Source organism: Gymnogyps californianus, chromosome Z (genome assembly GCF_018139145.2).
Source record: "Gymnogyps californianus isolate 813 chromosome Z, ASM1813914v2, whole genome shotgun sequence".
NCBI classification, from domain to species: Eukaryota; Metazoa; Chordata; class Aves; order Accipitriformes; family Cathartidae; genus Gymnogyps; species Gymnogyps californianus.
This window is the reverse complement of record NC_059500.1, coordinates 55,121,882-55,148,860: the sequence shown is the minus strand read 5'-3', so window position 1 is coordinate 55,148,860 and position 26,979 is coordinate 55,121,882. Positions and strand designations below refer to the sequence as shown.

At 36.9% G+C, this 26,979-nt stretch overlaps 1 protein-coding gene across 3 annotated transcripts in view; it reads left to right on the top strand.

The window, feature by feature from the left end:
- The window catches only part of SMARCA2 (SWI/SNF related, matrix associated, actin dependent regulator of chromatin, subfamily a, member 2), a 122,112-nt gene extending 95,412 nt beyond the window's left edge, over nucleotides 1-26,700 (top strand). Inside the window, exons 29-35 of one of the 3 annotated variants that reach the window (XM_050912490.1) lie at nucleotides 7,626-7,843; nucleotides 13,664-13,666; nucleotides 18,681-18,786; nucleotides 19,606-19,707; nucleotides 23,718-23,850; nucleotides 25,007-25,149; nucleotides 25,782-26,700. In XM_050912490.1, coding sequence (XP_050768447.1) covers nucleotides 7,626-7,843; nucleotides 13,664-13,666; nucleotides 18,681-18,786; nucleotides 19,606-19,707; nucleotides 23,718-23,850; nucleotides 25,007-25,149; nucleotides 25,782-25,817 — 741 coding nt within the window. In that variant the 3' untranslated portion in view covers nucleotides 25,818-26,700. Of the gene's footprint in view, nucleotides 1-5,722; nucleotides 5,816-7,625; nucleotides 7,844-13,663; nucleotides 13,667-18,680; nucleotides 18,787-19,605; nucleotides 19,708-23,717; nucleotides 23,851-25,006; nucleotides 25,150-25,781 lie in introns of those variants that run through there. The other 2 variants (XM_050912491.1, XM_050912489.1) reach the window with 2 other exon arrangements.
- The last annotated feature ends 279 nt before the right edge of the window (nucleotides 26,701-26,979 follow it).

Genomic DNA, 26,979 nt, shown 5'->3' with positions numbered 1-26,979 from the left:
TTTTGTTGTCATTTAGTTATTTGAAGTTACAATTGCAAACTAAAATTAGTTTAGGTAAATCAGTCTTGAAAGATAGCTTTGGTCACATTAAGTATATTCCTTTACAACTGTGAGTCTGTAAAGATTTTTTTTTTTCCCCATAAATTTGCCTGCAGTATTTTCATAAGTGATGATCTTGCAATGTCTTTCTTAAGTTAGTTACGTCTCATTCAGTGTGTAAATTTTGCTTCTAATTATACTTCCAAAGATACCTGCAACTATTTCCAATGCCAGTGTGTTAACGTTTACTCTTTAAGTCATCAATATGCTGTAAGGTTCTGAGCAATCTGAAGGCAATCTGAAATACGCAGGATACCATCTAGTTCAGAACTGCTATTATAACATCCCTTTCAGAATATGTTTGTTTATTATCTGGCAACTTTCATGTGCAATATTTCACAAGTCTATTATATATTGTTCTCCAGTCTTGAATGAGAGAGTTTTTTCACTGTGTTTAGAAATAGGCTGTTACTCCAAGTGACAAGAGTTGTTCAGCAGGTGATCTAGCTTTCTAAAAAGAAGGGGAGAAGATCTGGGAAGACAAACAAACAAACAAAAGAAACCCACCAGAACAAAACAGTTCAGTGATAAAGAGTGAGAGGTTGATGCCAATAGTTTCTGGTATCGAATTTGTTTGGATTTTTTTTTTCCAAAAATCTCTTTCTGCTGCTCCTAGATTAGGTTGGCTGGGTCAAGAGGCTGTTCAAATTAAATCCTCTTGACAAGACATAAAGTACAGCTGTATGTCAAATGGGAGGGGTAAATCACACTTACTTTTGAAAACTGCAGAAGACAATTAGAGATGGTTTTGTAGATCTTTTAAGAGTGTGGCTGAGTATCTGTAGACCACAGAATAGTGATGATTTTTGGTAGTTCCAGTAAGTATTTATTTTCTCGATGCTCTGATTGGTTAAGCAAAGCATCTTTATAGTCAGCATGATACAGTTCCTTTTTATCACCCAGTTCCTTCCCCCTAAAGGAGCACTTTCCATGTGTTTCTGAGGAGGCTGTGGGTCCCTGGTATCATCGGTAATTATTGTGCTCTTCAGTCTCTCTGTCCCCAGAGTATATGAAAAGCTCATAGGTGCAAAATCAGTTTGAGTGGTTCCATTTAAAATCATTGTTTGCCTTTTAGGGGAGGGAGGAATGAGACTAATTATTGATTTATATTTTTTTTTTACTAGATTTCACTTTTGAATAGAAGAAAATTTATGTGCTTGCCAATGTAGTTTGTCATAACTTGGAGCAAGTTTATTGGTGCTGGCTCTGAGTGGTGCTTTACTTAGTAATTGTCACATTAAAGATTAAGCTTAAGCATTAAGATATTTTACATTAAGATTAAATATTAGGATATTTTATCTGAAATACTTTTCTCAGACCAGAAGGAAAATACTGAAGATAAAAGCTTTGATTCTATAAATATTTTAAATAGATACCTTTTTCTTTTTAATGTTATGCTGTGTTGCTTTGGTTGAGACCATTTCTCTTTAAAGGTAAGTATGTTCTTGCGTGATTCTATCAGGTCTTTTTGGCATCAGTCAGTCTTTAAATCAAAATGCAAGGAAAAACTATTTATAATTTGCATTATTGTTTTCCTTAATGTCTAATTAAAAATAGGCACCTGGCGTTTCTGTGCAAATAATTAAGCAACTATTAATAGTTTTCAAATGCAAAACAGAAAGCAATCTATCTTCTCCCGCTTCTCAAAAAGAAGCAAGTTTCAGCGATGTGAAGATGCAGACCTTGACTGATGAACATATGGCTGAAGGACTCAGTTTCCTTATTTTGTGGAAGTTCAGCATGTCTGAGAAGACCATTTATTACAAGTTTATGTGGTTTTGCAATAATTGCATTTTGTTTGCATTTTTAAAAAAAACAATACTTTCGTTTCTGCTTAAGTGCTGGATGGAGACTTTTTGGAATATTCCTTATGTGGAGGAGAATGAGTCAACAGTGAAAGCAAGGAAAAACTGGATGTATTCACTATTTCTTTGCCTTTGGCAGATTTTAATCTATAGTCTGTTTTAGTTTAGTCCCAGCAAAACTGGTCTGGTAAATCTGTTGTGCAATACTATCCAGCAAGGAGAGGAAATCCAGTTAAATAACTCTTCATCAATCCTTATAATTATCTTCAGGTGTTTAGTCATTGCACTGTTGATAGAGTATTTTATGCCCTTTCATCTAATTGTCAAGTATTACGGGATTCTTCATAGTCTGTAGTATACTGACCTCTGTGCTGTAGCATAGCAAGAGATAATTAGTTACAGTGTAAGGGAACTTGCTCTGGACAGCCAAGAAATAATTCCAGTGTGTGGAAATTCAGAACAGTCCCAGACATCAGGAATGTCACTGTTGAGAAACTAAGCAGGAGAACTGGATTTTGAAGAGATCTTTTGGAGAAGATGGTCTTCAGGTTGGAAAGTTGAAGTCTTCATCAGTTGTCAGATATAATCTGAGAACAAAAATGTAAAATAAAGAGGGGTAGGATTTCAAATAGAGCAAGATGGAAAAAAAGTGGAATTTCTCTTGGAATATCAGTATAGGACTTCAGGGATTATGCTGAAGTGAGAAATTGGTAGGGGCAGGTGGATGACATTTTAATGCTTTCGATGTTTGTTATTAGCCTTCTGTAGGGTTCTTTTACTTCTTTCTTCTCTTCCAAATTGATAAATGGGCACTTCATTTTGCAAAGCAGTCATCTGTTGTTCCTTACTGCATTACTGACATGTTTTTTGGTTTTAAGTGTGTAACAGCCTTTGAACTTAGTGCCTCTCGGCCAGTAGTCAGTATAATGCCCAGGTAAGTTATCTGTTGTTCCTGGAAAAGCTCATTCTTTTGGAAACTTTGCATGATTGGGTTAGTATTTATGTTCAGGGAGTTGGGAAGCTGACTTTTTTTTCTGTTCACCTATGTTTTATATGCTTTCTGTGGAAACATGGAGTTTAATTAGCATGCTAGCAAATCTGTTCACATGGTAATGTTAGTCACAAGAGCTCTCTTCTAACTTTGCAGGTTGGAGAGACACAGGGCGTTGATGTCTGAAGGGAAGGGGGCAAGCTATCTTAATGTTCATTTCATTGACATAAAATCAGAGAGGGACACAGGAAGAGATCTCATGTTCTGTGCCCATTTCCCATTTAATCTGAACATATTTTCAGCATTATCAAGTAGACTTATTCATGGCTCCTTACCACTTCTGTTTTGTGTGTGCAGTTTCCTTGACTGTAATAGTAGCAACAGCTTTCACTGTGCCTTAACTTTCTCATAACAATACTAGAGTTATCTCCAGTCAAAGGAGAAATAACAATGTCTTGCAGTGTTGTGTCATCTAAATATTAGAGACAGGCCTTAGACACCAAAACTGATTTTATGCTGAGCACCTCCATTGATTCACTGCGTGACCACACTTGAGTTACCTGATTCCTGTAAAATGAATTTAAAACTAATGTAAGACTAACATGATTGTTGACTTGCAGAAGGCAGTCATGAAACAAAACTCAGAGCTGTAGCTCTTAGCGCTTATTTGGGTCCATAATTCTCAATTGAAAAGGTGTTCAGTCATGGTGCTGTGTCATGCTCTCAAGAAGCAGTTAAGAATACATCCATGATGTCCTGCTCTTCAAATGGAGAAACAAAACAGTTTCCCTTTGATCTTTACTTTGTTTCTGTGGTGTTTGTGTAGCTGTATCCATGTTCACTAAGAATACTTCCACCTCAAAACAGCTATTTTCCTTCATGCAGAGGAAAATATAATTGCAAGCAGTAGGAAGGCCAACTGTCTCAGAAGTAACTTCTACTTGGCTTCTGAAAAATCCACTTCCGGGTTGGTTTTGGGGGGGGAGGGGGGGCTTCTTTTTGGAGGAAGGCAGTTTGGTTTCTTTAATCCATGGTCAGTATGCTCTTTCTTAAAATTCTGATGCCCTGAGAAGTCTGCATGCTCTTCACTCTTTAGCAAGGAAATTGTTTTGTGTACATGGACCAGGATACAGCAATAAGATTCAGAAAAGCAGGAAGATACTGTCAGTACTGGACTTAACATTGGGTCCTCACACTTCCACTGGTGTCTCTGCCTTTCATGAGGTGCCCAACCCTTTGCAAAATTTGACATTAAATTTTCACAGCTTTCTTTCAAAAAATAAAATCTCCAGACTTTGTTGTACTCTTTTGTCCTGTTTCCTTAAGGGAACGAAAGTGTTAAATTTTTATTTGTGTACTATTTTCCTTGACTCCCTTGCTGTTCACCTCACTAATCCAGAGGCATTTGAGCATGGGAGATGTCTGTGCTATCTTGCACTCTTGCACAGCCCATCATCTGTCAGGAACTGGAGATTTGTGTCTGGGATTTGTATCATTATCATACCGGTAGAGGTTTGGAAGGGCATTCTCTTCAGTGTGGCACTTCAGCCCTAGAATAGTAAGCTTTTCTAACAAAGAGCTCAGTCAGATGAATTAGTTTAATACATATTTTGTTGCTCATACACACATGCATGGATCATATGTGTAGATATATGCACAGAGCATTAATATCACTGCTGATAATAGATTTATGTGATACAATTTTAAGCCATCTTTTGAGGCAGCATAAATCATTTAAGTTTAGTTTTAAATATTACTGTTTATATACAAACTATAAATTTGTCACTTGAGAACTAGTGTTAGGAGTCACAATAACAGCATTTTTGGACTGCTGGTATTGTCACACTGATTTTCAAGTGGTGTCACTAAAGTCTTAATTTAAGGAAGACTGTCCGAGTTTACATTCATGCGTATGAATTTTGAAAGCTGAGTATAGGAATCAATTGATGTATTACTAGCTAAGTAGACAGTTTAATATTTGTTTGCTAATCTGTAGTATGCTAAGAATTAATTTGCTATCTGCTAGTCACTAATTTTAAGAGTGCAAGAGTATATGTTAGTTTAGATGGGTTTTATTTTTATTTTTTGTCTTTACTACATTGCTATATGTAATATAAAAAAAAAAATCTTTTAACTTTTATCTTTTCTCTTTGTCCTAATTTTTTTTTTTGAAAAATTTTACCTACTCCAAGCAAGAACGTTATGCAGAATCCTAAAATGAGATGTTAGTAAACTCTGTGATGACAGTGCCACTGTTATTTTTTTGGTGGTAGAAAATTTGTCAAGCAAACAAAAATATAAATAGGTTTTAGTTAAGTGAATACCAGTTTTCTGAAGGACATTGAAATGTTACCAAAGTTAACAAAATGATAACTTGGTTTGTTTTGGGTTTTTAATTTCTTGTAAATCAGAATAGATTTTTTTATCAGTTTCAATAACCAAAACCTGATCTGTTCACTGCGGAGCAACAGGAATACATTTTCTGTAATAAATGCATCTTTAAAATGCATGCAACCTATTTCAGTTTTAAAATCATACGTGAAATTGTCTAATTGTGCTATTACAATTAAACTGCTAACAAGAATCAGTAACTGCCCAGCTAAAAATCTAATTTGGATGCCTGAATAATAAGGGGAGAAATATGATAAGTAGTTGTCAATATTAAAGCAGGCTGAAGGAGGAAGGCTTCGGGCCTTGTAGTAGGTAGAATGAAACAGCAGATTTGAGTATCCACAATCCTTTCAGTATTAAATTTTCAGTAAAATAAAATTACTTGTATATGAAAACATAGCCTTTCCCCAGCTCTCTTTTTTTTCCTGATCAGCTGATGAAGAGACTAGCAGCTCGCTGCTTTGCTGGCTTGTTAATTTTATCCCCACTAACTGTGATTTCCGATAGCCGGCCTGCTGATAGTGGTAAGGTAAATATCCTTTTTCATTGCCGTCTTGAAGATTCAGTAGAACTACATCACAGGCATGTGTAGGTGTGTAACACATCAAAAGTCGGTGTTCTCCGTATTTCAGTGTACAACTGAGTGCTTAAGGAGAGCAATGACATTAACTGTTGACAGCCTTGCATGCTGTATTTATTATTAGCTTTTCGAGCTTCCAAGATATGCAGAGAAATTTCCTTTTCTTAATCTTCATTAGCTGCAGTGGTTTATAGTGGGTGTCCTGCTTTAGCCAAATGAATATTAATGGATTTGTGTGCAGATTATTATTTTTTTTCCTTCTTTTTTCTTCCTAACTCATCAGATCTCAAGCCTCCTTCATAGTGGTTATCTGAATGCTGTGGAAGCATGATGTAAATTGTCTTTTGATTATTAAGGCCTAGTTTCAGGCTGTCCCTCAGGATTCTGCGTTCCTGTTTGTTCTGTGGATTTGCACATCGGAGGATGCATAGGAAACAGATTTTGAAATCCCATTGGTGTTTTTAACATGCCAGGTTGTTTTGTGTTGTGCATCAGGTTTTGTTCACAAAACGTTTTTCAAGAGACATTGTACACAATTGAGAAAAATTATGTCTGGGCTGTAATCACTCTTTTTATATTGATTGTTATGCTCACATGATCATAAATATTAGCCATGTTTGGTGCTGTGGAGAAATGAAGGTAATTGCCTTATGATTAGAGCTCTTTCAGCTACGAGAAAGGATTGATTAGCATTTGCATGTACTCAAGGCAATATTGAGAGGCAAAAGGGACAAATATCAACATCAGTTATGTTCTGAGAAAGCATTAATCAGAAAGCCTAGTTGTAAGATTTTTTTCATATTTTTTTAATTTTAATTTCAGTTCTCTTATGACCCAGTGTTTTTATTTCTTTTCTTTTGTTGGCTTTCCCAAATCAAGAAAAGTTCAGCTTCTTGCTTTATCACATGGAGCTGATAGTCAGTGTGTGAACAGGTTCCCTTTATTCCTAGTTTGGTTTTTGGTAGCGATTTTTTTTATCCTTCTGCATAGTGCTGCTGGGTCTGGTTAAAAGCATACATCCAGGTAATTGAAACTAGTGTTCATTGTTTGTGACTGTGTGTGGAGTTTGTTTGGTTGTTTGGGTTTTGGGGGGGGTTTTTTTGCATCCCATGTTATGAGTTCATTTTACAGTAAAACACTGTACTGTCAGTGCTTCTGCCTATCTGTTGGTTACTATTCTAGAAGAAAATGGTACATTTTAGAGATGGGTTTAATGCTTAGGTGGTTTGGAAGTTGCTTAAACTATTTGGAAGAGAAGTTGACTCATTACTGCATAAAGTATCTGTGTGTTGTTTGTGTGCACAAAGAACTGTGTGTGATCTGGCTTTGGGAGCCGAGCGCAGTTTAGACTGTCCTGTTTGAAAACATGCGGTATCAAAGTCTGTTTCGCATGGAACTACATAAGCCAGAACTGCCACTGATGTGAACAAATGAGCATTTGTTGTACACTTAGTGACACAGTACCACAGGCCATTATTGTGTGTGAAACTGTGAGTTGGTGTGGAATTCAAGGTTCAGATAAACACACATCTATTTAGATGATAGTGAGATTCTTAGAAAAAATTAATGTTTAGTGTCTCTTTGATTGCCAGTAACTCAATTTCTTGTTGTACTCTTGTTTATAAATAAGATGAACATTTTGAGTTGAATTATCTGCATCCTGTGGGGTTGCATTTTTGTTTTTAAATACAGTTAGTTACTTCCCTTTGCAATATCTCTTTTGTTTAAAAATCATACTTTTTGAATCCATGGTTGTCAGGCAATTGAAGACGGCAATTTGGAAGAAATGGAAGAGGAAGTCCGGCTTAAAAAACGGAAGAGACGAAGAAATGTGGATAAAGATTCTGGGAAAGAGGATGGAGAGAAAGCAAAGAAAAGAAGAGGCAGACCTCCTGCAGAGAAGTTGTCACCCAACCCACCCAAACTGACAAAACAAATGAATGCTATCATTGATACTGTGATAAACTACAAGGATAGGTGAGCTTGGAGATGGTCTGTCTCTGTTGCATGTGGTCTCTCCCTCTCTGTTGATAGGTCTCTTTATGTTTTTTAACAGCTTCATTTTTGTTTTCCATCTTTAGAATGATTTGCTGACACGGCATTTCTGAAAAGTAATTCCACTTAGGGCCTGATCCTGTGAGTCTCACTCTTTGTAGAGGGTTTTTTAAAGACCCATCTGATAGAAAGTTGTTGAAACACAAATACAAAAAATAGGCATAGAACTCCTGCTTAGAAATGAAGTCATTCTGCTCAGGAGGTGTACTTAAGAACATTTATCTTGAGCGGGATTTTCTTTCAGTTTAGTGGTGCAGCGTCTGTTAAGATTAATCTTTTCAACTACGTAGCTACAGATCTATTAATGCAAGCTAACATGGGTCTCGCCATGACCTGAAAGACTGCCCAAAAAATGTAGGGCTCATATCATGAGCCTCTAAGCTGCCACAGGAAAAACTGTAGAAATACTGAGCATAGTATGTTGTCCATAGCTGAGATGGAAGCCTGTTTGTCAAGAAATCCCTATTTTCAGCATAACAAAATGCTAAATAGCTGGACCTTAGAAAAAATAACGCTTCTAATCTGAAATGTTATTTGAAGACTTCTGTTTTGCAGGTTTTCAAACTGAAAATCATCTATGCTTCATGAGGAAGAAACTGAGAATTAGTTAATAGCATCTTTGAATCAGACTTGTTTGAGAAAGTTGTTTTTTAACTCAACTTCTATTTCCCCAAAATCAGTAAAGCCGCCTTGTGTACTTATCCCTTCTTTGCTGTACATTGAATTACTTAAATCATATAAGGGGCAATTATAAGCTAAATGAATATTAAATGCATTCAGAGAAAATCAAGAAGTATTTGCATTAGGTGACCCACACAAGTGTAACAATGTGATTTTTGCATGTAAACAACTTTCAGTCTGTGACTTCAAATGGCAAGTTGCACTTCTTCCTTTTTTGCAGCTACTGTTCTTGGTCTGCCTGTACGAGGTTAACTTGGGCGGTATCTGGTGAAGCATACAGAGCTGTGATGCCTGACTTCTTTGGCATGTAACTGTTGAAATGAAGCATTCTGTGACCTGTGGGCTCTCTCTAGTCGAAAAGTTTATTGCATTGGAACAGGATTCACAGCAATGAACATGATGGGCAGGAAGCTGACTACAAACTCAGTGTATTCAGCTTGCTGTGACTCTCAACTAACAGAATAGCTGAGAAGGGAGAAGTGTTTAAAGTTCAGGTATTCCAGTCAGGGCTGCAGGGAAGTATCTCTTCATTTTGGATCCCTGGCCTTGAGCCTTCTCCTGAAGCCAAGCACTTCTGATCAGGATGCTTACTTCTCATTTTTAAAATAGCAAGCAAAGGTACTTCCGCTCGCCTCTAGTAGGGGATAGCTACTGATAGTAACTGTTAGTTACTGAGGAAGTTAAAGATTTTTGCCTGTCGCTTGTGCCCCGGGAAGTTCATATCTGATCTCTGTCAAACAAGTTAACGACTGTGCTATTATGTAGTGACAAGGCATACTATTCCCTCTCCCAGGAGCCCACATTTATGCAAGACAGAATTGGTTCCCACTTTAGAAAGTGTATGGAGCTCTGTTCTGTTAGGAATTAAAAATGCCTGTTAAACTGAGCTCTTCAGTCCAATGAGCTATGCAGATGAGTTCCAAGTTCCTGTATTCTGATTTTTTTGTGAGTTAGCATCAAACCACCCAATCCTATGAAAGTTGGGACAGAACAGAATTGCAAATTTAGGCATCAGGAAACTTTAATATCTTAAAATCTTTGAGGTTAAGGTTGTTCTAGAGTTCAGTGAACATTTTCAGGATTTGCAGCTTTAGAATTAAGTGGGTTTTTAGGCATTGGAACCCTTCAGCTTTGTTGGGGGTTCATGTTTGTTCAGCTCTGGGCTTTTGTGTCTGTGAAGGCAATTGGGGCAAGTATAGTGGGACAGGTTAATTGCAAGAAAAGTAGGCCATGAGCTTCATCTGGGGAGAAAAAAGGTTTTTCATGTATTTAGTATTTGAATGCTTGAAATCATCTTTGTCTTTAGCTTAAATTTTCAGTGCTAATAGATGTTTCATCTCTATTTTATGGAAGTCCAGAGGGCTGATCTGGATGACAGAGAGCTGATTGTGTCCAAAACGGTGGTCAGGTGATACCCATCCAAAATCTTACTGACTTTGGCTTGAGTTACTTTGTCAAAACCAATTCTACAATGTTTACTAAGTTTTGTTGCAGTTAATAAGCCAGCAGGCAAAAAATCAAGAGAATGCGTAGCTAAACTAATAAATCTGTGTGCTTTATCTCATGTTTCCCCTTGCTTTTGAGAAGAGCTCCTTGTAAATACAGAACCACTTCTCTGTTCTTGTTAAAATCTTTCTTTTTAAAAAAACATTTTTCCATGGTGCCCACAAAAATCTGGAGTACCAATTGGCTGCTTTTGTGTGGCGATTTTGTATGATGTTGATGCAGGGAAGGAGTCTCCAAATACTTTCCTAGTTGTCTTGTATTTGACTTCTGTTGTAGGCATTTGGGGACAAGTACAATCCTTCCTTATGTAAAAAGCATCCAACAAAATAGGCTGGCTTGCCTGTGTCTAGGAAAGCTAGATGCTACAAGAATACAAGCAATAAGCTCTAGTAAACTGAAGTTTGAGCTACACAATTATTATATAAAGGTCAAAATAAGATTAAACAGAGAAATTGGCAACATTTGAGGTAGATGTTCAGTGTAGAGAAATGCAGCATATGATTCTTTGAAAAGGAAATTCAGAGGTAGATATGCAGCTACTTGCAAACCCCAGTTAAAGAACTCCATGCAAGACAGTGGAAGTTAGCATTGAGGTCAAATTACTGTTTATGTCTGTCATGTCCTCAGTGCAAATTCAGGCTTTTTCTTTAGATTTTCCTCTTTCATGCAGTACTGTATAGCAACTCTCATGTTTCCTTTAATTCCTATCTCACATCCCAGCATGATACCGATTTTAATAAAGTATTCCATTAACGATAAGTTTAATAGTTCTTACAGAGCAATTTATAGCTACAAGCTGAGTTTCTTTGGATCTTTCTAGAGAACAAGGAACACACCGAAGGAGAGAAAACTTCAGTGTTTATGCTGAGATTTGACTTGACTGGCAGCCTAACTGCATTAGTTTCCTGGATTTCTGGTACTTGGAGTGTCTCCCATGTAATAAAGGAAACAGTAAAAAAGGAGAAAAAGGACAGAGATGTGAGGCACTGTTAAAATGTTCAACTCAGACTGTTTGGACTCGTTTGGTGTGAGAGCTGTTGAGGTCCTTGTCAAGTTGACAATACTTGCTTCTTGCAGGCTGCTGTGCTTCGGATTCCAGTATTGGATGATATGCTTTAAGCTTTTCTTTGTGTTGATAGGCATTTCTTTATTATACCTTTGTATTTATCTTTGTTAATCTTGAAACAAATAGTTGTACCTCAATTTGAAGAACTGTGGGGTAAGTGCTCCAAATCGTTAAGAAGTAAAAATGCTTGGGGGATTCACTGCTACCTTTTTAAACTGCACCTGTGCTCTTATTACTCAGTTTTAAGTATCAAACCATAAAACGTGTTGCCAACTGTAGATACAGAGCAGTATCATAGATAGAGAGCAGTACAGATGCAGAGCCTTTTTTTCTCTTCTACACTGCTTTGCCATCATAAGTGAAGCTGAGTTAACCTAGGTTTCGTCTGTAGTGGCTTAGAATGGAGAATAAATCTGTAATGAAGCAAAAGTAAGATAGAAAAGATGGTCAGAATCCTCTGATTTCTAGTCACCTGATCTAGTGGAAGATGTCCCTGCCCACACACGACAGGGAGGTTGGACTAGATTATCTTCAAAGGTCCCTTCCAACCCAAACCATTCTACGATTTTATGACTTTGGTAAAGCATTTCTTAGAGTACCACATGAAAATTATAAGCTAATATGAAAGAAAGAGGACGTCTAATGAGTGACCTCTCTAATCTGAGTGAAAACAAGGAAAAAGATGTAACTGAAGGCCCTATAAAAAAGGAACTATTAAACTGGAAAGAAGATACCACGGAAGTTCTTGAAGAATTGGTGTTGACATAGATCATAATATATTAATGATATATATTAAAAAATGAGGAGTGTCCTAGCCAAAGCATAAAGTTTTAAAATATCAATATGGTGATGGTATTCGTGGAGGACTGAACACAGTTAAGTCTGGGGTAAAAGAACTGGCATGAAATACAGTACCTCAGAGTGCATTATAAGGTACTTGCAGACTAAAAATAGGAAACCTTCATTGAGTTGGAAGCTCATCATGTGGAACTGACAGAAAAAGAATGAACTGGGCAAAGAAATTATTGATCAAAGCTAACTACAAGCCATCAGTATTGCCCAGCCGTAAGAAAATAGGAGCCTGGCCCTGACAGTATTGCCTGTGTGGATGAGGAAATACTCATTATATGTTACACCATTAATGCTTCTGAGTTGCTGTATATAGTACTTGAACACTTTTCCATACATGAAAGATTGGTTTACACTGAGACAAGTGTAAATAGTTATTTCAATGATAAGTAGCATGGGAGAGTCTTGCAAGAGGAAACAGGTTCGTTTGTTTATCCAAACACAGCACAATCTGAGAGGGGAGATGAATGCTGTCAGTAAATTCACCTGGGAAAGAAGGGAAGCATAAACACAGGGAGAGGGTAGAAATATGTAAAATACAGGGTGGTGATCACAAGGTTATATGAGTGTAAACATTCATGAATACATTCAAGTTGATAACTAAGAATTCTGGAACCTTTCCATATGGAATAGTGGGGCAGAAATACCTGGATAGATTTGGGCTTTGTTCCTTCATTAAAAAACCTTTCTATGATTATTTACAACACCAAGGCCCTAGATTCAGGGACCTGGAAACACCTTTCCAGTTACACAGTTGATCCTGATTCTTCAGTGTAAAGTATATGCATCATCTTTACAGATTCCATTTGCAATAATACATTTTAATCTGGGATTTGGTTGCAATTATCCCTTAAACTAAGATGTAGGTGCCTTTGCAGCCTTGTACTTTGTTCTAATATTGCAGTGTAAAACACCTATTTAGAAGAGAGCAAGTTGAAATGCATCAGTCCAGCATTATTGTCACACTTTTTTCCAGTTCCGATGCTTTTAACCTGTCTTTTCGTCCCTCTAAATTTAGGAATGCCCATAGAAATGGATGATCATAGAATCTTATGTGTAATACATATGTTATATTTTCAGAAAGCAAAATTAGTTTATATGTCCAGTTTAAATGCTTTAGCCTTTTGAAAGCAGGGACAGTTTTGTGGGAGAGAGATGTTCTTTTCAGAATAAAGAATTTGTATGCTGAATTGGAGTCCTAGCTGCTGATTTGGCATCATGCACATGCAGGCTTAGTCCCCCAAACTATCTTTTTCCTCCTTTGAAGGTTTTGCTTTATTTTTTATTTCAGAAGAAGACAAGCTGTAAGTGTACCTTCCCTTTCCTGATTGTTAAGTGGAGAAAAAGAGTGATACTTCATACCTTGTAATCCTTTAGCTTCCCTACAAATCCACTGTCCTTTTCTGCCTTGCATCAGAGTTTGATGTTTCCTGTCTGGGTGCCAGTTTGATGCTACTGCTAGTTTGCATTAGCTTTGTTTAGATAGCAACAGCTGACTTCAAGAGTCCCAGGATGCTGATAGCTCTGTTGCATACAGTGATTTTCATTTGTGATCTACCTGCTCTCTGCTCTGTTCATGAGACTTAAAGTAAGGACTTGCATGGTGTACCAGTTAACTTCACAAAGCCTCCTCCCCATAGCAGGTGGCTGTTGACCACATTTTAATAAAGCTGATAAGAAAATTGGAGGGTGGGCTTGTTGCGCCCTGTCCATGTTTCCTACTTGGCAAGAGACTTTGTCTGTCTGTGGTGCTTAGTATTTTGATCACTGCATCATTAAAGCCAAAATGTTTAAATTCATGCCCATAGTATTCTAATTTTTGACAGAACATAGCTCAGGGACAGAGTATTTTTCTCTGTATGTGAAATGAATTTTATTCAGACTCTTTCCAGCTGTTTTCTCAAGTTGCCAGTTTTTAAGTGTTGTAAAATAGTGACTAATGTAATGAGCCATTACTAATCTAACTAGTAATTAATTATGCCAAGTGGTACGCTTGAGTATTCAAACACACAAAGCAAATAATTCTTATTTATAGCCAAGCCAAAGTTATGGAGTACATAGCCATATGTCAAAAACAGGAATTATAGTATTTTTACCCACTTCCATTTCAGTGATGGGGACAGGTCCACCATGTATTACTGCAGTCAGTTCCAAAAAGGAAGAACCATTAAATACATTTAACGAAAATTAATCATCTCCCTACATAGCTGGGTTACTGTTGGAAGTTGTTAAATACAGAGGAACCACCTCTCTATGTAAGCTCTTTTAATTCTCCTCCCCCACACGTGATTTTTTTTAAAGAGCATCCTTGTGAGTTGCATTTGATTAGGAGCTGTAATTTGCACACTATGGTTCTGGTTGTGAGTGCTCTGACTAGGGCAAGCGTGCAGGACTCTTCATTCTACCCACTATAAATTGAATTTCAGTATTTGTTAAAAAGTGTCAAATTTGCCAGAAATACAAGAATGTCTTGCAGTTTCAGCTTCATGGTTGTGTCTCCTTTTGATTCCAAAGGAGAAAGGGTATTGATAGTAGTGATACTTTCGACAGGTCAGTGGCGGCTTGCTTCTGACTGCATACTGCCAGGGAAAACAAATATAAAAGGAGCCTCCTACAAATGAGGCCTAATTGTTCCTGCATTTAATTCCACTGAAGATAATACTGACTAAATGGGTGGAAATATATGCTTGTATGCACCCTGTAAGCAGTTTGACAGAAATGAGAGAAAATCAGAAACATTGAGCACAAATATTTTTCTAAGCAAAAATATTTAAAAGATTAGCAGTATTGCTTAATAATTTTTAACTCACACAGCATGCAAATATTTTTTATGTGAGCGTGCATAGGACTAGCATGTTGTGCTGATGCAGTAGCAGTGAACTGTCACTCACAGTTCTTTTGCAGTTGGGTCTTTTAATTTATTCTGGTCCTTCTTCCCTTCAGCACGTATCCTGCTAGTTGCTAGGCAACCATAAGTGATTTTTACTGCGCATGATTTTTATGTGGTAGTTGTTGTGGTTATTATTTTCTAATTACAAAAGTGGGGACAGGGATTAAAATCAGAGTTGCATTAATAATTAGTAATTTTCTCCTGTTGTATCCACAACACAGCCATTTGAGATTATGTAAGAAAAGATCACATTCATTTACAGTATAGGTGCACATATACAAAGGGAGCAGAAGATAATATTTCTTTGTGAGAGGAGGTTCTATAAAAATGATCGAACAGAATAAGCTGTTATTGATCTGAGTAGACAAAATCAGGCACTAGTCTTTTGTCTGTTGCATATTTCATGCCCTTAATGCTTTTTCTTTCAGAGCCTTAAATGATTCTCAGCAATTAATTATATCAAGCAAAAGCTTGAAGGTTTTGTACAGCATTCTCAGTTTAATAGAAGATGTGAACAAATCACAGTTGGCTAGATTTATATCTTGGAAATAGGATATTGCTGTTCAATAATTTACTACTGTTATATTTTTAATATAAGATACAATATAAAGGTGGATGTGTGTATGTAAAAAGAGGAGAAAATATAACAATGAGATAAAAAGCTCTATAATCATCAGGAGCTTTTTTAATAGGACAAATATACTAAATGTTTTAAAATTTGATCAAAATTAGATTATTAGTAGCTGTTTCCTTTATACTTAAATCATTCTATTTGTTGTTAGACTCTGAAGCATAGTTGAAGCAACACCAGCATCAGTGGTTTAGTAATTTTTCTCAAACAGATTTCTGTTAAAAGAAAGCTGCCAAAGTTTAAAATACAGCAATAACTCAGTCCTTCTGCATAGCAAATCCAGATTCATACTGCACAAAGTTTTGAAAGCAGCTTTTTACACGTTTTAAAGGATTAGCTTACATCTATATCATATATCAGTATATTGCACAGATTTATTAATATAACTTTATTAAGTTTGTGAAGTCAAGCCCACAGAAAAATGGGATATAACAGAAGAAAGGAGGAAACCTAATGTGATTCCCTCAGGAAGGTGCGTTACAGTATGCTGTGTAATGGCACGACAGTGTACTGCTTTGCTTTGCTTTGCTTTGCTTTTCCACAGGACCAGTGCCTTGCATATACAAGGCGGGCACTGATCACTTAATGAATGGCTGAATTCCCCCTGGGCTTCTTTATAAGGGTCATAAGGAGTCTGAATGTTTTGCAGATAGAACTTTTTTCACAACATTTTATTCTCATTTTACAAATGAGGAATAGAAACTTAAATTTTAGGATACCGTTTGGGCACCAGAGATCTGATTTCTCAGAGTACTTAGTGTTCTATAGGTTCAGAACAAATTTCATTGATCTCAGTTGCAGCTGTGAGTGCTCAACACTTCTCTTTATTAACAAAAAAAACCCACAGTCCTCAATTTGCAAAGAAGTAGAAACACATGTTAATTTAGTCAGTTGTGTAGTGTGTACTCAATGCATTGCTTTCCTGTATTGCTTCCAGTTTCTCTTTGAGAGGGGAGTCTGAGAAGAAGACAAGTTCTGTCATGTGGCATGACATAGTCACTGACGTAGATCATTAACAAGATTGGTGCTTTTAAATCCATAGTATAAACACCTCCCACTTTGACAGGGGAAGTACGAAAGTAATGAGTTTGTCTCTTTGGTGTGAATCAGTACTAAAGGGGATGGGAGGTGCAGTGGCCTGAGTTTCACAATTATTTGCTGGCAGGAGAGACTAAGACTTGGAATGGCAATTATCTGGTCATTTTATGATTTCTTCTATTTCAGTAACAGGGTGCTTCCCAAATAAATGAGATCTGTTGGGTGAAATTGCTAGTAACTGCTCGGAGTGTGAGGTGCAGGTGGTCTTTCGAGGTATCTACCCTAAAAGCTGTGTGGGGTAGACAGACTTCACTCTCACCTTCCCTGACAGAGATGCACAGTATGCCTCCTTGTCTCACTGTGCAGCAGCAGCACCCAGCAGTGCGTTCATGCATGTGCCATAATCTTGCTGTAATGTAGGAGGCAGCCTGGCAGTTACCACTAAGCAGGCAAGGGGAATGGCTTCTGCTGCTGCAAGTCAGACAAAAGTTGTCAGGATGAGACAGAGGCTTTTGGTTTCTAGGTTTGTATTGGATGGAGGAATACTCTAGCTGCCAGTTGGCACCCAGGATATTGGTTGAACAACACTGATTAGCAAGCTGCAATTAGAACGTTTACGTCATTGTCCTCTCTGATGCAAGGCATATAAGGAGCAGCAGTGTCCCAGGACTAAACCAAGAACAATAAGAAATCTTGGATTAGGTGAACAACAGCTACTTAGGAAATGAGGAAATTCTGTTTATTCCTACTTGTTCATTGGTATATCAGGTCCATAAGAAAAATAGTATCTCCTCAAATTCTGATGCTATTTCAGGCGTTAAGAAATACCTAAGATATAGTGGGCATTCATGACTTTTCATAAAGGGCAGAGCTATTCTGTGCTTTTTATCATCCTTATCCTCCATGGCAGAATTGCCTCAGTTAACCTTCGATTCAGTATTAGTTTAATGTGTCTTACGAGATCCCACACCACTGTGGAGGGTGACTGCAAGAGAGCAGCTCAGGTGGAGACCAGGACTTGGCAGCCTTCTTGCCCAACTGCTATGAAGGTTTGGCATCCCTGAGTTACCATCCGAAGATGCAAATGAGAAAACAGGACCTTTTTGGAGTAGCTGTGAGAGAAGGAAGCATGTGAATGTGGGCTGGGAAATGCTTGTGAATGCTGTGTTCAGTGAATTACAGTTCCTCTCAGCAGAGCTTTTTCTGCTACTTTGTGAGAAAAATGACACGCACATGGCGGGGGGGGGGGGGCACGGGGAGACTTAGCCCATAAGTGCCATCAACACATTTCCTCTCCAGGTGACTTACAGCCATGTATTATTTGGAAAGCCACAAATAAGAAGATTGGAAAAAAACCTCAATTTGGAAGTGTTAAAATAGCTATTAATAAAGGATGAACAATGGGAAATCTGGAAATCTTAGAAATTCTGAACAGCTGTAAGCGATAGGCAATGTTCCTAGAGTATGAAACGTTTTTAGATAACCCATCACTTTATTTCAGATGACTGAAGTACAAATGGCAGTAGTGATTTTCAATACAGTTACAATGATCTTCCCAGAAACCTAACAGTCATTAATGGAAGTTAATAATTCTTTTTGTTTTAACATCTAGTTAGTCTGATAGCAATCAGCATCTGATATAATGGAAATCAGTATGAACAAATGGTTTGCTATGATGAGGAGGTACAAAACAACTATAAAATGACCAAGAAGAAGATAAACTTATAGTGACAGGAGGGACACTTGCTAAAAATTATAAAACGAAACTGAGAAAAGGATAAGACTGTACTCGGCAAACCACTACAGAATTCAGATTCAAATCCAGATCCTGCTTCCATAAAGCCTCCTGCACATATGATCCTATAATGATGGTGATATGTTAGGACAACAGCACAAAAGATATGTTTTAAGTTGTAAATTAATTATCTGTGCCAAATGAAAATATCAGAGCAGGGTTCAGTTTCTAATTCTTTGAAAGAAAAAATTGTGATTTCAATTTTTTATTTTTATTTTTTTCTTATGATTAGATTGTGTGTGTGTGTGTGTGTTTGTGAGAAAGTTGTAATTCTTTGCATTATGGGTTTGTTTTTCTTAACAGTTCAGGACGGCAGCTAAGTGAAGTCTTCATTCAGCTCCCATCTAGGAAAGAATTACCAGAATATTATGAATTGATTAGGAAACCAGTGGACTTCAAAAAGATAAAGGTAAGAATCTTTCTTGGAAGTGGAGATGCCTCTATTTTTTTTTGTAATACAGAAAGGTGAGCATGAAGTTGTCACTAAAATTACAGCAACACGAATATTGCATGTACCTGTATTTGTGGCTAAGATTTTAAACATTGTAACACACCTTGTTAGGAATTCTGTTTAGTGCATATTGCAGTATATATCACTGTAATTTCAAAGTCAAATCAAAACTTAGCAGTGTGACATGAATGACACTTTCAGAGATGACATCTCAGTGTCTTTTTTGCAAAGACCTAATTGTGAATTTGTAAGCACATCTTTGGTAAAAACACAGTGTTTGCGAAGGCTTAATGGTTCAAGGGGAATATAGTCATCCCTAAACTAGCATGACATCTTGGAACAGCCGGGTCAGATCCAAACACAGTTTGGCAGTTGGGGTTTAAGCAGCTTGTTGCATGTTAGGTGATGTCATAACTCTATGACTTTCATTCATGTCATAGCTTATTTTGTTTCTGTGCTAGAAAGAAGAAACTGGAACTCCTTTTACCAAAAGAGCCCCATTTGTGTTGCTTTTGTCTCTTCCAGTTCACACAGCAGTTCCTTAATTTTTACTCGGTTACCCTGGTGTATTTTTTTCAGTAATATGTGAACAATACATTTTAAGACGTTCTTTGTTTGTTTTAAACAGATACTTGCCTTGATGCTTAGGTAAAATTTTTAAAGAGAAAGCTTTTAACGTGTTGAAATCAAATACTAATTCAGTGTCCTGTCTGCTGTTTTTCTTTCTGCACTGCTGCCCATTCATACTTCTCTTCATTTACTCAACAAATGCAACAGGAAAGAATTCGCAACCATAAGTATCGGAGTCTTGGAGACTTGGAGAAAGATGTCATGTTGCTGTGTCACAATGCTCAGACATTCAATTTGGAGGGATCACAGGTCTGAATGAACCACTTTGTGTTAAATGTACAGGTTTCCCCTACCTAATGTTTTCAGTGCTTGTGGATTATTATATTATGTATATAAAGTCTGTGTTTTAATTCTTACTCTGAATAGAGAAGAATGCCCAGATTCTTAGAATCATCCAGAATTCACTAGACACAGCTGCAGTGTGTGGATGCGGAGAAATTGGTTTTGACTCTAATTCTGAGATCATTTTTTTCTGATCTGTGTGTAGTTTAGAGCTGCTGTAAGACTATTTGAATCTATGGTAAAAGGCAGTGTGTGTAGAGTGACACATCAGCTTGGGTTTACCAAACTGGATGATAGAAGGAGCAGATGTAAGACTACAGCTTAGGACAGGATGTTGAGGTAATACTTCATAGTGAACTCTTCAGTTCTGCTAATGGAAGGTACAAATCCAAGGTTTGTCCAGCAGTGAAGCTTTGTGTATGGAGCTTTGTACTCTCTGAACCCTCTGGTAAATTGTTTGGTTTTGTTTTTTTTTTTAATGTTGAAAGATTGGTGTCTGTTTTAAGAGACAGTAATAATAAATCCCAGATGAGTCTCAGAGGTTTAGAAGGCAAAATCTCTCATCTCAAACAGATGTTTTACACACATGAATGCACTCAGGGCTGTGAATTCAAAACAGGACACTGACAGAAAAGGAGAGACTGCAAAATCTGGATGACAGATAAGAAAGTTGTCTCACAATACGGTGAAACATAGTCTTGGATGATTATTTTTATAGATGAGATCCAAATAGTGTGATGCAAACACAATATTAAATTGAAACAGAGAACATGAAGACAACTCCTGTGATGTGCAAGAGGAAAAAAATTATATTCAAAGAAACCTAAGTAAAAGTAAGCTGAAGGCTGATGCTGCCAATACTAATGCATCCTTCAAATTCCTAAACATTACTGATGACCCTTAGCTAAACTGGAGAGTTTGCAATAAAATTTGAGAATTAAAAATGAAAATGAGCATGCAATTAATTATGAAGGATTGTTGAAAACAGCTCGTAATTTTGTGATTATTTTTGCTATCTAGAGACAGAAAATGTTTTCTGTAGTATGTACGTGCAGTATTTTTACTGTCTTCAGTTATAAGGAAACAACCTATAAATAAATCAGCTAAAAAAATATTTTAATAAGAAAATTAATGGTGATAGAAAGCATGGGACAAAATTTTGCTACATATCCAAATGTAAATTGCCAGTTTACTGCTTTGTCACATAGCGGTAAAACAGCTATAAATACCTAATGATAACAAATGCAAAAAAAAACCAGGAAGGAAAGCTAATACGAAAAATTATCACTGAGACTTTAGAAAGTGGTAAAAGTTGGTAGAGGAGGTAAAAAGAGGCAAAGAAAAATCAGTAGCTAAATGGGAAAAATAATGAAATTATTCTCATCAGAATGACTCAAGTTGCTAATGGGAAACTGGTCTCTTGTTAGGCAGAGGTGGTAGAACTGACAGGAATAATCCTGAGTGGGTAGAAATGTTCAGTAGATACTGCTGCTCTGTTTGGAAATAACCCAGCCTGTATCAGAGTGTTGCAGTATTATTTTCCGTTCCAATGTACCAACATTAATTACCAGAGCTAGTATTACTTTTTCTAGCATGAAGCCCAAATAACTTGTATCTAAGATTTTTTTAGGTTTCTTTCTGGTAAGTTCTCATACCATTCATTTTGATTTCCAGTCAATTGTGGGACACTTCTGCAGCAGTCCCCCAGTTTTTAAGGCTACCTCATGTTCTTTGTAATAGTTTGGGTCCACCTTTGCTCTGACGTACCAGTTCACTTCAGTAAACCAGATTATTTGCGTGTGCACCCAAACCCAAAAGGCTAATTCAGGCAGTTGTTTAAGTACACAGTGACTTCAAGTGAAATTCTGCATGTTTGTTCTGTTAGTATGATGCATGCTGCTTTTCCTTGGAGCGAAGCAGTTCCATCTGAGCTGGAACCTTATGAAGGGTTTTCAGGGAGAGACAGACTTTGTGTTTTGAGGCTTTTGTCCTCAATGCAACCTCAGCGATTTGAAAAGTTTTTCATGTTGTAATGGTCAAATGAAACACAGACATGTAAGGGATTAAAAATAGTATGTGTCTATTGAAACAGAAGATTTGTCATGACTGTTGTCACTTGTCATGAAGTTCTGTTGCCATTGCTTCTCCCTTTTTGAAGGAAGTTCCACTGTCATTGCTGCGTGTTTTTTTGAAACCTGTTGGAATTGGATTTTGGTCAAAATAAGAACACTTTGATTTGCACAGCTTTTCCTGAAGCAGCCCCAGTTGTTTTCCGAATCAAAATAGATACTGAATATTACAAATAATTCTACATTAAGAAAGTTAAAATAGTTTTTAAAAACCTTTTATTTCCCTAGGAAATTCTGTTTAAAAGTCTGGGTCACAGTGATACCTTAAATATGTAGTGACCGGCATTAAAAAAATATAATGTTGTACACGTCCTTAATTGTTTTTGTCTTAGAAAAGTGTTTGGTCTGAGAAAGGACAGCAAGGTTAGTTGAAAGAGCTATTCCTAAGAACAATGGAATATGCTAGGCCTATGCATAAGAAAAATAAATGGTCATCAGGAGGAACTCAGGGGCTTCTATCAATAGCTGACTTGAAAAGAAATAGGTATAAGAGAAAGTCAATAATAGTTTGACTTTGAGGAAGGAAGCTGTGGAGTCTCACAGCCCACTAACGTTGTAAGACAATAGGAGAAAAACCTTTTCAAAACATTCATGATCATTATATATATATGTCAAGAATTTTACCATGGTCAAGAGCAGTCAAACATCTCATAACAAAAAGCACAGCAGTACTTACAGAATGGGGAACAATCTGCAGTGAGAGGCAGTTTTTCTAAAAAGGACTTGGCAGTCAAGTGAAAAAAGAGAGATTGCGTATTTCATGTAAAGTATTCTGAACAAAGTTTTTCTAATTCGTTTTGTTGAACCTGCAAAGTATTAAAGCAGTTTTATCGGTTTTAACATATAGATTGTGTAATGGCAGCCAAAAAACCTTCCATTATCTTTCTCACAAATACCCCTTGTCCCTTTATACAAGAAAGTCTGTAATTTAGCCAGAGGAGTAGTATGACAGCCAAGGTACTCCAAGTGATGATGATGATGATGATAAAACCAAATACAATCTGTGACTCTGTACCCTTCTATTAACTACTCTTAATTATCTAGTGCTGAATTGCGCAGTGCTTGGCTTCTCACGTTTTACAAAACAAAATGTACAAGCTCATTTGTTAAGGTGATTATGAATGACCAGATACTCCACAAGACAAGATTTTTTACTGTGTTAATTTGAGAAATGTGTTACATGCCAAATGTCGTCCTTTCGCTCTTGAGAGTCACTTCATGCTTCAGGTTAAAGAGAAAATCTGATGTACCCAAGATACTTAGCAAGCTACAGAATGTTTGAGAACAGGTGCTAAGTTTAGAACAAGCACTGATTCCACCCCCCCTCCAGTCTTTTTAGATCTGAGAGGAAGGAAGGAAGGAGTGAGCTGCTTGGGATGAATTATTTTCCTTGTAGCCACTTTGGATTTCAGAAAAAAATAAGGATAATTAACATGAGGGTTAGCCATTTGTCATTATCAACTGTATTGCTAGACTATAACACATTTTTTAATTAAGGTGCTTACTGCTGAAGTCTGTTGCTTTGGCAGTTTTTCAAGGCTGTTACAATCTAATGAAAATACACTATAGTTTCTGTTGTAATAAAAATAATAAGAAAAACACTTTGGACATTTTAGATGTAATACATTTTAAGAGTTGTATTTTTGTGGCTCACTCTTGACAAATTTCTTCATTTAGAGCATGAAAATCAATGTTGGCATTTCTTGTAAAGTTCATGCAACAAGCATTCTTAGTATTTGAAAAGGCCGTATACTCTGTGGGTTTGCACTGGAAATTAATGTCTATGCTGTGAATTTTTGATATTGCTTGACTTTACAATTCTGACGTAGGTTTGTATTCATACTGTAGATCTATGAGGATTCCATTGTTCTTCAGTCTGTGTTCAAAAGTGCACGACAGAAGATTGCCAAAGAAGAAGAAAGCGAGGATGAAAGCAATGATGATGAAGATGATGATGAAGAGGAAGAATCAGAATCAGAATGTGAGTCCCCTGCTAAGTACTGAAAAGAAAGTACCTCTGGGGATGGAAGGGGAGGTTTTCCAGTTTCTGCATGGAGACTGATTATAAGGTCCTATTTTTCATTGGTGAAAGTAACTTAGTAAGTTTGCTGCTTTGGGTGTTAACATTCAGCTTAAGTCTTCTGGCTGTATGTTCTGGCTATATGTGTTAGAGTATAGTAAAGTATTTTTAAGCCAGAAACAAATCACAGAGGTGCTTTGTGGAAGCAGATCTGACTGGCCATGAGTGTTTATAAATCCTTCTGGTCCTGTTCATGTTATTGATAAATAGAAGTGCTTGGAAAGGCTAGAGACAGTCTTTATCCGTGGGTGGTCAACCTTCAGGCATGGTGGGACATATGAAGCTCACCACCTGATTAAGAACGAGAAGATGTTGCAAATATTCTTCAGTGTGACAAGGACTAAGTGAAACTTGGATTGTTTCAGAAGCAGGAGGTGACACTCATTCAGTCCCTGCAGACTTGGAAACATGGTAGAGTGGAAAAGGAGGGATTCCTTCATTCCACTTTCTGCCACCCCATATATCTACCCATACTCTCCAGCTACCCCATCTGTCTGGTTACAGAAACTGTAGTACTTGGCCCTGAGCTACTCTTCCAAGTATGTCATGCGGATGTGCAAAGCATGCAACTTTAGCAGTTCATTTGGAAATGAGTGAATATTCTGGATCAGGAATTTAACATGTTCTTCAGAAAGGTGTCAACTCAAAATTTGCCAGTCACTTCCACATAGCATTTCTGTAGTTTAAAATAAAAAAATAGTCTGTTTGTACAGAGGATAACTATTTCTATGTGCATGGAAGAAAATATTTTTAGATGTGCATCTTCTCACAGGACCATGTACTACCTGTAGACAGCATGCATTCTGAGAATGAAAAGAACATGCACATGGTCAACTTAAAGTTACTCTTCATAGTTTAATACAAATTATTGTTAAAACTATCAAGAAGTAGAGAAATAAAAGCAAATACCTCTCCTTATTGTTCCACAGTCCAGATAAAGAACAGAGGGGAGTATCTTTTCAGGCTGCTACCAGGGGTGAATTTCTGTGAATGGAGACAGCATTTAAAAGTTGTTAAGTGAAAGTTACATTCATGTATGCTGTTAAACGTTTTGCAGCAAAATCAGTGAAAGTCAAAATCAAGCTAAATAAGAAGGATGAAAAAAGTCGGGAGAAAGGAAAAGGCAAGAAGAGGCAAAGCCGAGCAAAAGCCAAGCCTGTCGTGAGTGATGATGATAGTGATGAGGATCAAGATGAAAATGTAAGTTTTGTTCACTGAGACTGTGGCAGTGGTTGCAGTGATTGCGTCTCTACCCTGTCCTGCTTGCTGTCAGAATTCTCAACTATTCATGCTTAAGCACATTTTTAATCTGTGTTGATCATCTTGAGAGAATTGGGCGGGGGTGTTAACTGTATCTGGGTATGCTTATGAGATCTGGTCCTAGTGCTGAAAGACAAGAAGTCTAAGAAGTTTGGAGCTTATTTTTTGGAGCTGTTCCTACTTTCATTGAACCTTTAAACCTCATTGTCTGTTTGCTGTTGTCCACAGACAAAAAACTCTTAGCTTGATTTTTTTTTTTCCCGGTGGGTGCTAATATTATTGCAGCAAATGAAAACAGACCTCTCCTCAGTTGTTTCTAAATATCTGGGTAGGAAGAAAGATCCGGTGTTTCCTGACTCTGTGTCTTTCCTTCTCTGAAGAAGTCTACAGCAATTAAATGAAATGTCATGAAAGAGAAATATTAGATGACATACTACCTTTCTTAAGGCTATCTTGATTTGTCAGTTTAATTGTCATTTTTCTTCCTTTACTTTTTTTTTTTCCTTCTTTAACAAATTCCACAGAATAGCTGGCAAAGAATTTCTGACTTGTCTTGTGTCTCTTACCTCTAGGACCAGTCGGAAGCAAGCGGAAGTGATGATGAGTGATCCATAGGGTTTATTTTCTTGGCAGAACTGACCCCTTCCCCTTCTCTTCTCCCTTCTCCTATTTTACACCCAGTGAATTCATTTTGTCAAATAGACATTGGGTTGTTTCTGTATTCTCATTCTCTATAAATTAGCTTTAGGATAGTGCCAGACAAACATATGATATCATGGTGTAAAAAAGGAAAAAAATGTAACATATTGTGACCAAATGGGCCTCAAAAGATTTAAAAACAAAACAACAAAAAAAAAAGCTTTTGATGGAAAATGTGGGTTGACAGTATATTTCTATGGGCTGGTTTTAACTCGGTAATGGTTTGATTGTGCCTGGTTTGATCATTTGGTAGGATGTTTTTCAGTGGCATCAGAAAGACAAAAAAAAAAAAGTCTTTTGTAGCATTGATAACCAGGAGAAGCCATTAAAAGCCACTGGTTATTTTATTTTTCATCAGGCAGTTTTAAAAGTTTTTGTTTGTTCTGTATTGTTTTTTTACACTGTGGTACATATATGCAACTTTGTTTAATAGCTTATAAATGTACAGTAGTTAGCCTTCATCCACCTTGTCCCATATACGTTTTTCCACTTTACGCTTGATGATCTTCACAAAAAATGCTTTTTGAATTGTATCAAATTTATGTCTACTGTAAACTTAACAGCTTAACTTTTTTTTCCTTGATTAAAAAAGTTGGGTTAAAAAAATGCTATTGAATATTGCAATCTATATAGTGTAATGGATGGCTTCTTTCATCAGACTGATCTTCTATGTTACCAATGTGGATTATCACCTTTTCCCTAAAGTGTACTTAATCTTTGCTTTCTTTGCACAATGTCTTTGGTTGCAAGTCATAAGCCTGAGGCAAATAAAATTCCAGTAATTTTGAAGAATGTGGTGTTGGTGTTTTCCTAATAAAGAGATAATTTAGCTGAATAGATGTGGCCTCGTGCTATGAGTTCCACAAAAATCCTTTTATACGTGGGACAAGAGGGCAGGAATGTCTCCTGTAGAGAGGTCCACTGTGATCTGTCCTGAATGTAAACTAAGAACTCATTCAAATACCATAGAAGTATCTTCAAAGATGGAGAGAACATATGCAATACATGTTAAAATAAGAATAATAAAATTGAAGTAGTAAAATAATACCTTGAAGTAAAAGTGTAGTTCAT